The following is a 14,616-nucleotide window of genomic DNA, read 5'->3' on the forward strand; positions in this document are numbered from 1 at the left end:
GATTTTCTGCATTTTTAGGGCATTCTTGCTGTAAAATGGAGGCTTGCTTCACCAGGCAGAAAATTAATGTCCTAAACAGTAAGCCTGAATTCACTATCATTATGGACTCTACTTTGAAACAGTTAGGTATTTGTCACCTACTCAAGTAATACTTTTAAAAAATGATGTTGATAATACTGATAAATATGCATACAAAACTGTAGAGTCCTCTACCTGTCTTTTCTATAACTCTGCTGTGTTTTTCCAGCTGTTCACTGAGATGGTGGGTTTTTTTTTTTTGCATTTCCCTATGAATAATATATCCATGTGCTTAAATTGTGAATAAATTAAGAATGCTTAATAAATATATTTACTAGATGATCAATCCCAGATTTTGTATATAAGTGTCAACATACGGAAAAAAGAGATTGAATGTTTTTAAGATATGGCCACTTCAAGTCCTTTCCACATCCCATTTGCATTCTAAATTCACAGAGATAGTCAAAACATCCCATTTCTCAATGCACCACAATTTATTTTCAACTCTATTAAAAATATCACACACTTTAGAATGAATCTACTATGCATCGTGGGAGAATGAAGTTTCATAGCTACTGGAATCTTTGTCAAATATGCTATAATTAATATATATATATATATATATTTGAGCATCCTATAGCTTAATGTAGAGAAAGGTTTAAACATCTTTAAAACTAATTTAAATTTTGATTTTTTTCAGTTTTATTGAGAAATAATTGACATACATCACTATATAAGGTTTAAGGTGTATAGCACGATGGTCTGATTTACATATATTGTGAAATGATGACCAAAGTAGGTTTTAGCTAACATCCATCATCTCATATAGATACAATAAAAGAAGAAATGTTTTTCTACTTATGATGAGAACTCTTAGGATCTACTCTCTTAACTTTTGATTAATTGTTACATGTCACTGCATGCTTACATTTCTGAACTACTTCCTAGGTTTAGACCTATTTTCTTCAACAAACAATATACACATTAGATGCTAATATTGTAATCTCCAATTTGCAAACCCGATTTAACACCCAGTATTAATTATGTACCTACTCTAGGCCAGATGCTATATTTGCCACTGGAGATAGAAGAGGGAACAAAATCAGTCTCACTCATACTCTCATGGGCTTTAGAAACTAGCGAAACCAAAAAATACAATATACTGTTACAGATATGAAGGATTCACAGCCCAAGACTCAGTACTATTTGATGTAGCTGCTTTGTGTTAAAATAATTTTTTCTGGATGTTTATTTGACTCTCATTAGGAATTATGTACTGAGCAGACCTCCTGCTTTGAAATGTTTACTGTTATAATTTAAACTTTGTTACAAGAGTCTGTCAAGAAGCCATCATCACTAGCAAGCATGATGTCAAACTTCTTTGACAAAAAAGTGAATTTCATTTAAACTAAAAAGTATATGTGCACCAAAAGTCACACACACATCATTTCCTATGACAATGTAGGAAATATTTCTCAAAGATTAAGATATTCTTTTTGTTTATGTTTAAATCACTGTAGGTATCTGATCTTCAAACAAACAAAATTTTAAACTTACCATTTGTAAACTACAGGCCAGATTTCAATTTTCACCAGTGTAATTATGCTCTTTATGCATTTGGTCCATTTCCTGCTCTTTGAGAACTGGTGAAAAATGAATAAACTCACAATGCTCTGAATTTTGTCGTTGCTATGTTTCAGTTAACTGGGAATTGTTTTAATTTGCCAAACTGTGAATTAGGCTATAAAGTAGTCAGAAACTCAGGTAAGAGGAGGTGAGTTTCACATTTTGGGCCAGTTTGGAGGTCTAAGTGCTCTCTAAAAATCAATCTATCCTCTTCATATCTTAAATTACAGGCATGAGGGCTTCCCTGGTGGCGCAGTGGTTGAGAGTCCGCCTGCCAATGCAGGGGACGCGGGTTCGTGCCCCGGTCCGGGAAGATCCCACATGCCGCGGAGCGGCTGCGCCTGTGAGCCATGGCCGCTGAGCCTGCGCGTCCGGAGCCTGTGCTCCGCGACGGGAGAGGCCACAGCGGTGAGAGGCCCGCGTACCGCAAAAAAAAAAAAAAAAAAAAATTACAGGCATGGTATTGTGTGCTTCTTCCAATTTTTCTCTAAATAGCTTATCACCTATTTTTCTCCTCCAGAAGGAGCAAATTTATAAACCATAGGCTCCTTTAAAACACCCAAAATAAGATCTGGATTATGTATCATCATCTTCAATGCACTAAGCTTTCCTGAATAAACAAAATCGACTTCATCAGTAGGTTTATCAACTATCAACCTGGTTGGGTATGTTTCCTTCAGAGCAGTTCTTCACACTAACACACTGGAGCTAAGTTCTCTTTCTAGTCCATGCTACCTGTAAAACACAGGTGTGAAGTATAGTGGACAACTAAATCTGCTGTCCAGTATCCGTTCCCCTTCTTTCGGATAACAGGAACTTGAATTCCCTTTGGGAAAACACTACTCCCTCATTCCAAGCCATGGGGTTGGACGAAACTGATCTCATTCCCAGTAACTGAGGTAGATTCTGATTAACATAAACGAGTTAGTCTGTACCATCCAGCTGTCCACACAGACTGGTTCAGTGATGAACACGAAACTCAATAAGAGCCAATAGCACAGAAAGCTCTCACTCATCCTCTAGTCTCGGATGTGGGAGGATGTGAGACTGCATCTTGCCATCTTCAGGGGAAGCAGTCTGAGGATGAGGTTACAGATGGATGCTAAGAACAATGTTTGAGCCCTCGTACAAGCACGACAAAAGTCAGTCATCTGAACCCCCAAATTCCCTTTTTTAAAAAAGCTGAAGCCATCTAGAGTGAAGTTTTCCATCACATACAACATAAGGAATGGTATATCTCAGTGATTACAACATCTTGTATCAGAGAAAAACAAGCAAGTAACATACAAACCAAAAATTCAGCAGTTACATTCTTCCCCCAGAGAAACAGAACAATGGACCTAATACCTCAAATCTCTGATTGCTGACTTTCTTTCCTTTTTTGTTCCAGACAATTTTAGGTCTTGGGTCTCCTGTCGCTTGGCAAATGAAAGAGGCAACTCCACCAGAGACCCCTGTCTGGTCAACGGGAGTTCGTGTAAACCTTGGAGGTGCTGAAATGAAAAGAAATAAACATCACAATTAGATGGAAAGTGGAAACACAGACTATTACCCCACTGCCACTGCTCTCTCCAGAGCCCTCAACCCTATTTCAGTCAATATATACATCCATACACATATACAAGGATTATAAAATTAGGAAAGCACCGTTTACATTTGAGGGTAGTTAAAAGGGGAGGGAGGTAACTTTCTGGTGAAGTTATCTGCTAGTGCTTTTATTGCTGAAATCCGAATTATGGCAGAGATGCAATAACATTCGTAAAGCAACATCACACATTAATTTTTACTACCAGTATTAAAAAAAAAAATCCAATTTGTCCTCTGTAACAAAGTGAGCTCATCAATCAAAGTGAGTAAAATTTTAGCTCTTTGCTTTGATGCCGCTATCAGGACATTGCCAGAAAGCAGCAGTGCCACTATTAAAATTAGTGACATTTAAGAGAAATTCTAGGAAATTTTAAAGAGACAAGAAATACAGCCCTGAGTTTGACGGTTTGGCAAGAAATAGAAATAGGATAATATGATAAAGTGACTCTAACCCAGATATTGTGTGCTGCCTTACTTTCAACTGAACTCCACAATCTGCATAAAAAGATGAGTCAAGAAGCCTCCAAAGTCACAGCAATAAAAATAATTTCTGTAAAGAAAGATGCAGACTTCAAGATTCCTAAGGACAAAAGGCTAACAGTTGGAGGTTTTTGAAATGTCCTCTGTCTCCTTCCCTCTTAAAAGCCTGCTTGTTATCTACCTGGTATTTCCGGATCTAGAAATCTATTATATGAAAATTATATAAAATGTAGACAAATATTTATGGACAAAGATATTAACCATATATTTTATTTACAAAGATTCTAAGTACTCAAAACATCAATTATTATAGGAATTGATGGTGAGATAAACTGGCATAATGATGGAACGTCATACAAATAGTAAATGTTGTAATTATAAAGTTTTTATTATATGCCACGAGAAATACTTATGACTCAATGGTAAGCCACGAAAGCATCACACAAAATTACAGATGAGAGATATCAGGTAAAGAAAAATGCACCCCAAAAAGGATAGGACAAAATATGCTAAAACATTAACGATGGTGGTTTGGGAGAAGGTATTTTAATTATTTTTCCTACTCTTCACATTTTTCTTGCTTCTTTGAGTTTTGACAATTAAGTTACAGTTGGACATTTTTTTAACTCAAAAACATTTTACTTTCCCATTTTATTTTCTATTTTCTTACACCTATTACAAAGTTTCTCTTGCCTCCGGCCAGTTTTCAGTGATACGTCATTGAAACAAGGATTTAGTAACCATAGCTAAAGTTTATTTTGAAAACTATCCTTAGATTCTAAGTAAGAAGAAAATAGCAAAGTTCATCATTGTTTGCTCATCACCAGTATTTTCTCCGCCTTGTTTTCATGTTTCCCCTGTGATGCTCCTGCTGGCCTGACGGTGTGTGTCCTGACCTTCATCTTGATTTTCCTGGAGTCAGGGAAGACAGATTTCCTTCTCAGCTCCACCATTTTGTATGTGTAACATCTTGAGGGGGTGCCTAACTTTCCTATCTCTTAACTGTAAAAATATGAAATGTGAAATAGATTATTTTGCAGAGATCCCTTCCAGTTTTAAGGTATTAACTTCCACGATGAGGGAAAGAAGGGAGAAGAGAGGTGAGTGGTATCTTTGTAATGCTGATGCTGGGAAATGAGTCTCCACTTCCTCAGGAAATTCAACTTGGTGTTAGTAGAACTGGTGAAAACCCAGGTACCTGTTTGTTCAGAAACCCTAGGAATGAAAGTGGGCTCTAAAAATGCTGCTAGATATCACATCCAACAGCATCTCAGAGTAGCAATACAAACTGGATGATTACCAGAACTGTGAGCAATGTTTAAAATGATCTGAAATTGATTAACAGTGAGAGGAATAAAATACGCAGTATACTGATGTCACTTTTCTGTCACAAACAAAAAAGATATTAAAAGTTTTTATGGTTTTCATTCTGCTGTTGCAAACAATGCAAATTGATAATAACTACTCGCTTGTCAGCATCTAAATGGAAATTATAATTATGAAATTAAAATTCCTAGGGAGTTTCCCTGGAAAAACAAAATGTATTGCATTGCTATTTTAAGTGGTACAGCACTGTCATTTTTAGGTACTTTCCTTTTTAAAGTCCATAGCTTAAAAACTGTCAACCCTAAAGGAAAATGAATTTTAACAACCCAGCTTCCCATTTAAGTTCTGTTTTGAAATTTCTCACAAGAATGTATGGACTGGGAGGAGGGCTGTTGCATAAGATGACTATGTACTAATCAGAAACTAAATAAACAAAGAAGGTAGGATGCCATTTTTGATGCACTGGGATTTTTTTTTAAGGGAAAGTATCCTATTTCTCATCCTAAAGAATGAAGGAAATTTGGAGATTCTGACAATCTGCAAATAGGCAACAGTTACTCGGGAAAGTGCTTCCTAAATACTGAGTGGGGACAGTAAGAAGTCGAATTAATATAAAACCTAGAAGTCTTATTTCTAAGTGGAAAGCATAGGAGGCAAGTTCCCATGTTCTCAAAAAGGGATGCAACTATCATTCCAATGTTCAGTTGTGTTTTTCTTTTATCTTCATTTTCTGGTCATACCTTACAGTTCTCATGCAAACACTGACAAGTTTAAAGATATAACCACTGGATGCTACTGCAAGGATCTTTTCATTTTTTTAAACTTAATTGATAATTTTACTTTTCAAAAATTTTTATAGGAGTATAGTTGATTTGCAATGTCATGTTAGTTTCAGGTGTACAGCAGAGTGAATCAGTTATACATATATGTATATCCACTCTTTTTCCATTCTTTTCCCATACAGGTCATTACAGAGTACTGAGTAGAGTCCTGTAAGGATTTTATTTCTGAAGATGAAGTCAAGTAATAGAATTAACCTAATGAACTGTGGAAAATTTATTGAAATAACCAGTTAGGATTTGTTTCAGATCTGGGACTGTTTTTCTAAATCCCACTACACCCCACTGTAGTGACTCAGTATTCTTCAAAAAAGCAGCCCGAAAAGGGTCCTTAAATTTATTCTTTAAAAACAAACACAAAAAATGAAATTGATCACATTACATTGTTTAAAGGCATATCAATTATTTGCACACAGTTTTTTTTAATTTTTAAATTTTTTTCTAAATATATGTTAAAAAAAATAGCCTTCACAGACAAGAAAGTCATGACTTTCTTATGGGATCTGATGTCAATTTTTCTACATTTGTCAACCAAGTCCAAACCATGGAAAGGATAAGTGCCATTACTCTATGATGCAAGGTTAACACTCTAGATAATATAGTAAAATCCTTTCAGTGAGCATGTTTGTTGCATAAATAATCATCTTGGCTAGTCAGATGCTAACTGTGATGCTGTCAATGCTAGGCAGATGGCCAAAGGAAACAGATGAGAAAGAAAGAAGACTAAACATAACTCCAGCAAACGCTAGGAGCAAGTAAGAATCTTCATTCCTAGAGGGGTCTAACAACACACAGCACCCACTCCCCCTTGTCTGTATCTCAGTTTAATAGAAGAAACTAAATGAGTCTTCTGCCTTCTTTTGTCAAGGGTATGTCCATATTTAAGTCATGCTCTGAAGATGGGAAGAAAGAGAAGAGAACCCACGTAAAAGAGTAAAACAAAGACTTCCACTACACAGTCACACAATAGGACAGCCTCGGGTCTTAATAATCAAAGTCCCCATGATTATTCCATGAGATACAACCATAAATATTACGCTTGGTTTAAGAAAATAAAGAACTATCGGGAATATAAAGACGGAGAAAAAGACATTAAAACTTTACAGTCACCAATATTCAGATAAGTACCCTTCCATTATTGTAGCTAACTGCCATTGCTATCCACCTAGAGCTGCCAACATTGTGCTCTGCAAAATGCATTTCTGTTCAAGCTGGTTTTGACAGGTAAGGAGTATGACCTTTTATTAAACTAATGCCAGGCAGAGGTCAGATTACTGTTAGACCCAGAAAGTCTATTTTCTAAATGGAAAATAGAGAAGCTAAACATGCCTATGAGTCAGAAAAGAGGCATGCTGGATATTCTAGAACGTGTCTGCCGTGCTCACGTGCTGTTCAAAGACTGCATTCTCGGGATGCATTCACAGAGCAGACAGGAGCTCCAGGAACCAAGTAGATTATTATTTCCTACACAGCTTGAGAGGAGCCACAGGCTGCTGATTGATTTTTCCGTCTAAGAGGTTAGATTGCTTCTTACGAGTATGAGCAATGCACGGTACCTTTAATGCAATGACTGTAATATTTTGATGCCATATCAGGTCTCAAGTTGCTAGGCTTTCTGAAGACAAGATGATAAGCCCAAAGAGCACATAAGGTGATTAAATTCAGGGGACAGAACGTACCAAGACCAGCAAATTGCCTTTGACCATCCTTCACAAACTGCTCAAAGACAAAACCTTCCTTTAGTACACTACATTAAGTAGAACTAGACATAAAGTGAGGAGAACACTGACGTCCACTAGTAGCATCCATGGAAGAAAGGGATTTACGAGAAATTCTTAAAGGTTAAGAAGACGACTCAGGTTTGTGGGAACTTGACCGGCCAACTGCGAATCACTTAAAACAGGTCCCTGGAAAGGACCACATGCTACAAAAGTGAAGAGATGAAATGATGGTGCCGTTTGCCTAATTTAATTCTAATGAATAAGCCACTTCTGCAGACATCAAGGAAATATGTGGCACTGGGAACAAAACTAACAGCATGTAAATACTTGGCTTTGTTTCTTTCAGCTGATTAACATTTCCTTAAACAGAGAGTTTTGATTTTAAAGGGATATTTGTCACAATAATGTACTTAAAACCTTGAAAGGGGCAGGTTAATAATGTTATTAAACGATACTGAGGGAGAGGATGAGGAAATGTTCAGTAAAAATATATAGGTAGTCCTGTCTTTAGGAATCTACTTCCTCCCTAAAAGGTATCTGTAGAATTTATGAGACTGTCAGGTGACCTCATCTCTGTTCTTTCTTTTTCTGCAAGAATCAGGGGGAGGGCTCTGAAGGGAAGCTCAGGAACAGGGGTCTGGAGGTCGGTGAGAAATGCAAAGCATAGGAGGTGAAGCCGGGGTGATGCTAAGGGCCATGGCCAGGTCTGAAGGTTTAGGGGGACAAGAGCCATTGTCACAGGGTTTACATTCCCGTCCAGTCACAACACACTCTACTGCCACTGCCCCAAACACAGAAAACGGCCAAAGTTTGTGTAGATGATGGATTTTCTGTTCTGATTCATTGGGGCAGGTAGCAAACTGTGCCCAAGATAGCAGTACAACTGTACAGGCTCATGACAAGGGAAGAAGGGGGAGGTCCCAGAGTTGATGTTTAACTGTACGGAGGGCCAGGATCCTGGCACAAGACACCAGGCTGGACTGGTTTCCATGGCAGATGTTCTACATAAACCCGGGCCTGTGGGGACATCTATCCTATCACATGGAATCTGAACAGGGTCACCTCTGACATCCATGGCCAGGATGGACCTTCAAAGTCAGACTATTTTTGAGCCATCTATCATATTTTCTTTTTAATACAACTCCACAATCTTTTAACCTTAAAATCTGATTTCAGGAGCATTATACTTCAAAATGGGATAAAGAAATAACTACTCTTCAGTGAATTCCATGTACTGGACTAAATGTTTTATATATCTTATATGCAGTGTTTTCCATAGTCCTGTAAGAGTATACCATTACTCCTATTTTATAGAATTTTAGAAAGCTTTATAGTACTACATAAATTTAGAAGGGAAGAAAGAGTCAGGGAGAAAACGGGAAAAAGAAAGGAAGGAAGGCTCACTGAGGTTTAGCGTGAATCATGGACTTTTGATCTAATTGTGAAGTCCTGATATTTTTACTGTGCCAAATTAGAAGATGGAAAGTTACAAAGATGCCGCACAGACAATGTGGTATAACTCAATTTATAGTATATTTTCAAATCAAATCTGTTTTACTTAACCATAGAAAGTATACTGGCTGTTTTCTCATGGGTTTGGTAAGTACTTTGTGCTGTATTACTGCAATTATTTTTCACTAGATAAGTGAGAAAGTTCACCCAGAATGCACATGGAAGTTATTTTCCTAACTTCCAGGAGCCGACTGAAATCAGGGATACATAAAGTGTGATGCCTGGGCAAGAGACAAAAATCAAAGCCACAAAATTCAAAAATAAATCACGTAAGTTCCAAGTGTAGTATGGTAGAATACTTTTGTATTTTTCTACATATAAGTTCAATTTGTTCATGATGGCAAAAGACAAGAAGGTTCTTGACATCAATTTCCTCTCTTCCTTTTCAAGGCATTTTGACAACATACTCTATGCCTGTCTAGACCATTAGTTTTTTTTAACATCTTTATTGGAGTATAATTGCTTTACAATGGTGTGTTAGTTTCTGCTGTATAACAAAGTGAATCAAGTATATGTATACATATATCCCCATATCTCCTCCCTCTTGAGTCTTCCTCCCACCCTCCCTATCCCACCCCTCTAGGTGGTCACAAAGCACTGAGCTGATCTCCCTGTGCTATGTGGCTGCTTCCCACTAGCTATCTATTTTACGTTTGGTAGTGTATTCATGTCCATGCCACTCTCTCACTTCGTCCCAGCTTACCCTTCCCACTCCCCGTGTCCTCAAGTCTATTCTGTACGTCTGCATCTTTATTCCTGTCCTGCCCCTAGATTCTTCAGAACGTTTTTTTTTTTTTTAGATTCCATATATATGTGTTAGCATACGGTATTTGTTTTTCTCTTTCTGAGTTACTTCACTCTGTATGACAGAAACAAAATTGAGTTATTTGTAGATCATTAATTTTATTAAGGCTTCAACTCCCAATTCTCGGCTGCTAAAATGATTACGACAGCATTCTCCCATTGGATAAATAGATGTCTATGCCTCTGTATGACTATCAATATTGAAGGTGACTAACAACTGATATGTATACTAACAGAAAGGAAGGGTAGAAGGAGAAAGGAAAGGAAGAAAAGAGGACAGGAAGAGACTTGACTTAATGAAACGGTATCTCCCACTTGAACTTCTCCTCAATGCCAGGTCCTTATTTCTAATGTTTGAAAGACTACCTAGTAACATCTCAAAATCATTATGCTGAAAACACACCATGCCATCTGCCTTCCCAATCCTACTTCTCTTCCTAAGTTTCCATGTGTGTTTGTGGCACTCCCACTCTCCCTAACACTCAGCCCTGCTGTTTCAGCCTCTTCTTTGTCTTCCTGGCCTTTGCCTCACTATCATTCAATTATTGCGTCCTATAGATTCTGCTTCTAATATGTCCCACTCCCCTTTGTTTTTTAATGTCTATTCACAATGACCATGATTCTCCCTTTAAGCTGGACATTAGAATCACTTGGGAACCTTAAAAAAGTAAAAAGCTATAGGTGCTCAGACCCCTCCCCAGACCAATTAAAATTGAAAGTCAGTGGGTGAGGCTGGGTGATTAATTTCAGAAGATGCCAATGATCAGCCAGGATTGAGAATCACTGAATAATATCATGATATCTGTGCTTTCCCTTCCAGTCACCCTAACTTCAAGTTTTTATTGCTACAATCGATATTACAAATTACTGCTGATCCGACCCTTCTTTTCCTTTTCATTCTTATTCTTTCAGGTTTTGTTAAACGCATCTATGATTAAAGCTCTTTTCCACTCAAAATAAATAAATAAACAAACAAACAAGCTTTAATAGCTAACTGCTGCCAAATAAACCAGAAATCCCGTTTGCGTTTTAAGACCTTTCAGAGCTGCTGTGGACCTACTTTCCCAAATATGTTTCTACTATCGCCCATCAGGAATCTATAATTCCCTGCGTCAATGCCTTGGTATAAGCTGTTCCCTTATATAAAATGCCTTCTCCCACATTTTAAAATTTATAGAATTTACCCATTTTTCAATCCCAAATTAAATATCTGAAGTTTTCTTTGATCCTCCCATCTGGATAAGATCCACTATTCTTTTAACTCTCTTATCATACTTTTTGTATCTCTCCTATGAGTTAAAGCAGTCTATCATTCATTACAGATATTTTATACATATGTATTTCTCTCTCTGCTCATTAACTGAACCCTGAGAAAAGCATCTGTGACCTGGTCATCTCTGAAATCTCGTAACTCCTAATCCCACCAGGCACATAGTAAGTGTTCAATACATACTTAAACGTGATAAAAGGCTCTCCAAGGTACTATACCCTCTAATCTTTGACTATACACTTTTCAGTACTTACAATGCATAATATTGTTGTAAACATGATAACTGTGCTTCCACTTGAATTATATTTGCTTAGAGCTTGATAAATTAGCTGAAGAAACAAACTTCAAGTAATATACATTGACACGGCAAAATACTGATGTGACATGGTGGGAGACTAATGGATCCATACCAGGTCAAAAGTTGGCAAAATACAGCATATCCAAATCACAGATTCATGCGTCCTACTGTAGGACTCAATTCAGATGAAGTATAATGTAATACAACGGACCTCACCTCTTTTATGAATATCATTGTACCTCATTGTTACCACAGAGCTCTCCTATTTTCTGCCACTTTTAGTTTTTTTTAAATAAACTGACTTTATTGTTCTGACTGTACATTTTTATTATAAGTAAATTAGAAAACATAAATAAATTAAAGGAAGGCATTTTAAAACATTCTAATGGTTATCGTTTTGATGAATGGCTTTTAAGAATTTTTCTATGTCCGCTTAACATATACTGTCTACAAAAAAGGAGATTATACTGTATGATTATTTTATAGCCTGCACTTCACTTAAAATATATTGTGAATATATTTTCTGTCAATAAATATTTAAATGGAAAAGGCTTTTATATTATAAAGCATATAGATATATTTTAATTTACTGTTAAACATTTAGGCTGTTTCCAATTTTTTAGTGTTATAAAAGTGCTTTAGTGATTATTCTTGTATTTATATCCCTACACATATACGTCATTCCTATATGTGATTCATTCTTTCTTTTTTTTTTTTTTTTTTTTTTTTGCATTACGCGGGCCTCTCACTGTTGTGGCCTCTCCCGTTGCGGGACACAGGCTCCGGACGCACAGGCTCAGCGGCCATGGCTCACGGGCCCAGCCGCTCCGCGGCATGTGGGATCTTCCCGGACCGGGGCACGAACCCGTGTCCCCTGCATCGGCAGGCGGACTCTCAACAACTGCACCACCAGGGAAGCCCTGTGATTCATTCTTACATGTCAAACTAACATGTATGATGCATTCCTATATGTAAAATTAAAGAATTAAAAAACTATACATTTCTAAGGCTTTTTATACACTTTAACACATTATGCTAGAAAACTCATATAGTCACAGGAGGAATAAATATGAGTGTCCAATTACCTAGACCACTGCCAAAGCTGAAAATCAGCACTTAATCACTGGCAAATTTTTTATCCTTTTTAGTTAAACAGAGGGATAGAAGGTAGAGGTCAGAGGGTGATCAGTATAGAGGAAAAAACTAGAAAATTTACACCTTAAAAATGAATCCTCTTCAGATACTCCTCAAATCCTGCCTTTTCCATTTCCCCTTCGGATGAAGGAATGTAAGAGGAATACTTAGTGGTGAATACTTGAAGACCAATGAAGAAAGAGGAGAAGGAAGAAGAAAAACTATCTATCAACATGAAACTACTGAAAGTAGTACTTAAATGCTATAGAAAATAATTTTCGATTTAAAAAAGTCAAGACATTCACATCCGTCTTAGTCTTCCAAATTGTTTTTCAAAAAACAATTAAGATGAGGTTTCCTATGAATTAGTCAGTGCACAGTAGTAAAATAAATTTCTTGTTTGTCCTATTTCAAAATATATTAATACCCGGGTTATAAACACTTATTTTACAGCCGTAAAAATTGTGCAGTCTCACTACCGTAACTTTTTTTTTTTTTTTTTTTTTTTTTTTGCGGTACGTGGGCCTCTCACTGTTGTGGCCTCTCCCGTTGTGGAGCACAGGCTCCGGACGCGCAGGCTCAGCGGCCATGGCTCACGGGCCCAGCCGCTCCGCGGCATGTGGGATCCTCCCGGACCGCGGCACGAACCCGCGTCCCCTGCATCAGCAGGCGGACTCTCAACCACTGCGCCACCAGGGAAGCCCACTACCGTAACTTTTTATTTAACATACAGCCATGGGATATTATGACCAAAACAAACAATCCTCTATATTCGCTGTGTCTGGGCCATAAAGTTTCTCTGAACTGTCGACATGCTTAGTAAGACCGAACATCTGTTTTCGTGTAAGACACTCACTGTAACCACTGGCTTAGCAACACAAATTTTAGAAAGGCGTGCCAGTGGTCCAGAATCACTCTTAAGATAGAATCAGCGAAGCCATTCTTACCATTCCTTATGCCAGACTCATGCATCCTTAATGAAAACATGTTATCAGCAGCACTATTTATATATTCACTTAACATTTTCCACTTGAAGCCTCTGGTTCACGTACTACCTACTTATGCATTCAAAATACCAGGCATTTTGACCAGGCATCCATTTTCATTCAGTAGAGTGATAAAGGCCCTTACACTGAAACAGATGAAAAGTCATGAAATCTCTCTGGCTCATTCATAAAGATGTAGGCAAATGACACAATATTTATTGCCTTTTTCCACATTTCCTCTAAATGGTAATGTACTCACAAGGCTATTTAACACAAATACCGTATTTGACAAAAAAGAAACTCCACCGACCCTTTAGCATCCTTCTGTAGTTAGTTTTCAAAGCAGATTCATTTACATCATTCACTGCTAATTTACTCATTAACCATAATTTATCACATCAGATGTGTTGATCATCATTAAAAGTAATCATTTATTCCTCCTTCTAACCTGCTGCTTATCGTGTACCTGCAAATTGGATCACACAGGAGAAAGGTAATTGGATTATTTGAAAAAAGAACATGAAAACAGACATAATTTAAGTGGCAAAGAAAGGGGAAAAAATGACAAAACAATGTCATCTTTGGCATTTTTTCATTGAATTCTTTCCAAATTTTATGTTACTAAATTCCAGAATATTGATTCTATTACCTCCCCTCTAAGAAATTTCCAATATACCAACTATGTGAATTTTGTTTTATTGTTTTTTAAGGAAACTAGAGTGAAATACTGTACTGGCTTCACTTTAGAGACCAGTAGCAAACCAGTTCCACAAAGAGATCTACTGATGTCACTGTAAGTGCTGAAAAGCTTTGAGCTGACATGAACCACTATAACTCCCGTCTTCTAACCAAGGTTAGGTGTTACCACAACTGGCAAAAGCCTGGATAATTTCTTGTAAGATAGATCCATCTTCTAGGAATAAATGTGACCACAATTTTTCATCTATCAATTTCATACTGTTAAGTTAGCAAGGTAGTTTGGGAAATGCAAGTAGCTGAAATATTCCCAGTAGCT

General features: G+C 37.2%; 1 protein-coding gene across 35 annotated transcripts in view; it reads right to left on the minus strand.

Moving 5' to 3' along the window:
- PTPRD (protein tyrosine phosphatase receptor type D) overlaps positions 1-14,616 on the minus strand; it is a 2,145,367-nt gene that overhangs the window by 316,213 nt on the left and 1,814,538 nt on the right. For all 35 annotated transcript variants that reach the window (XM_067744351.1, XM_067744350.1, XM_067744358.1 and 32 more), the window contains one exon: positions 2,992-3,137. In XM_067744351.1, the coding sequence (XP_067600452.1) occupies positions 2,992-3,137 (146 nt within the window). The remainder of the gene's footprint in view (positions 1-2,991; positions 3,138-14,616) is intronic.

This window comes from Pseudorca crassidens, chromosome 7, assembly GCF_039906515.1.
Source record: "Pseudorca crassidens isolate mPseCra1 chromosome 7, mPseCra1.hap1, whole genome shotgun sequence".
Lineage (NCBI taxonomy): Eukaryota > Metazoa > Chordata > Mammalia > Artiodactyla > Delphinidae > Pseudorca > Pseudorca crassidens.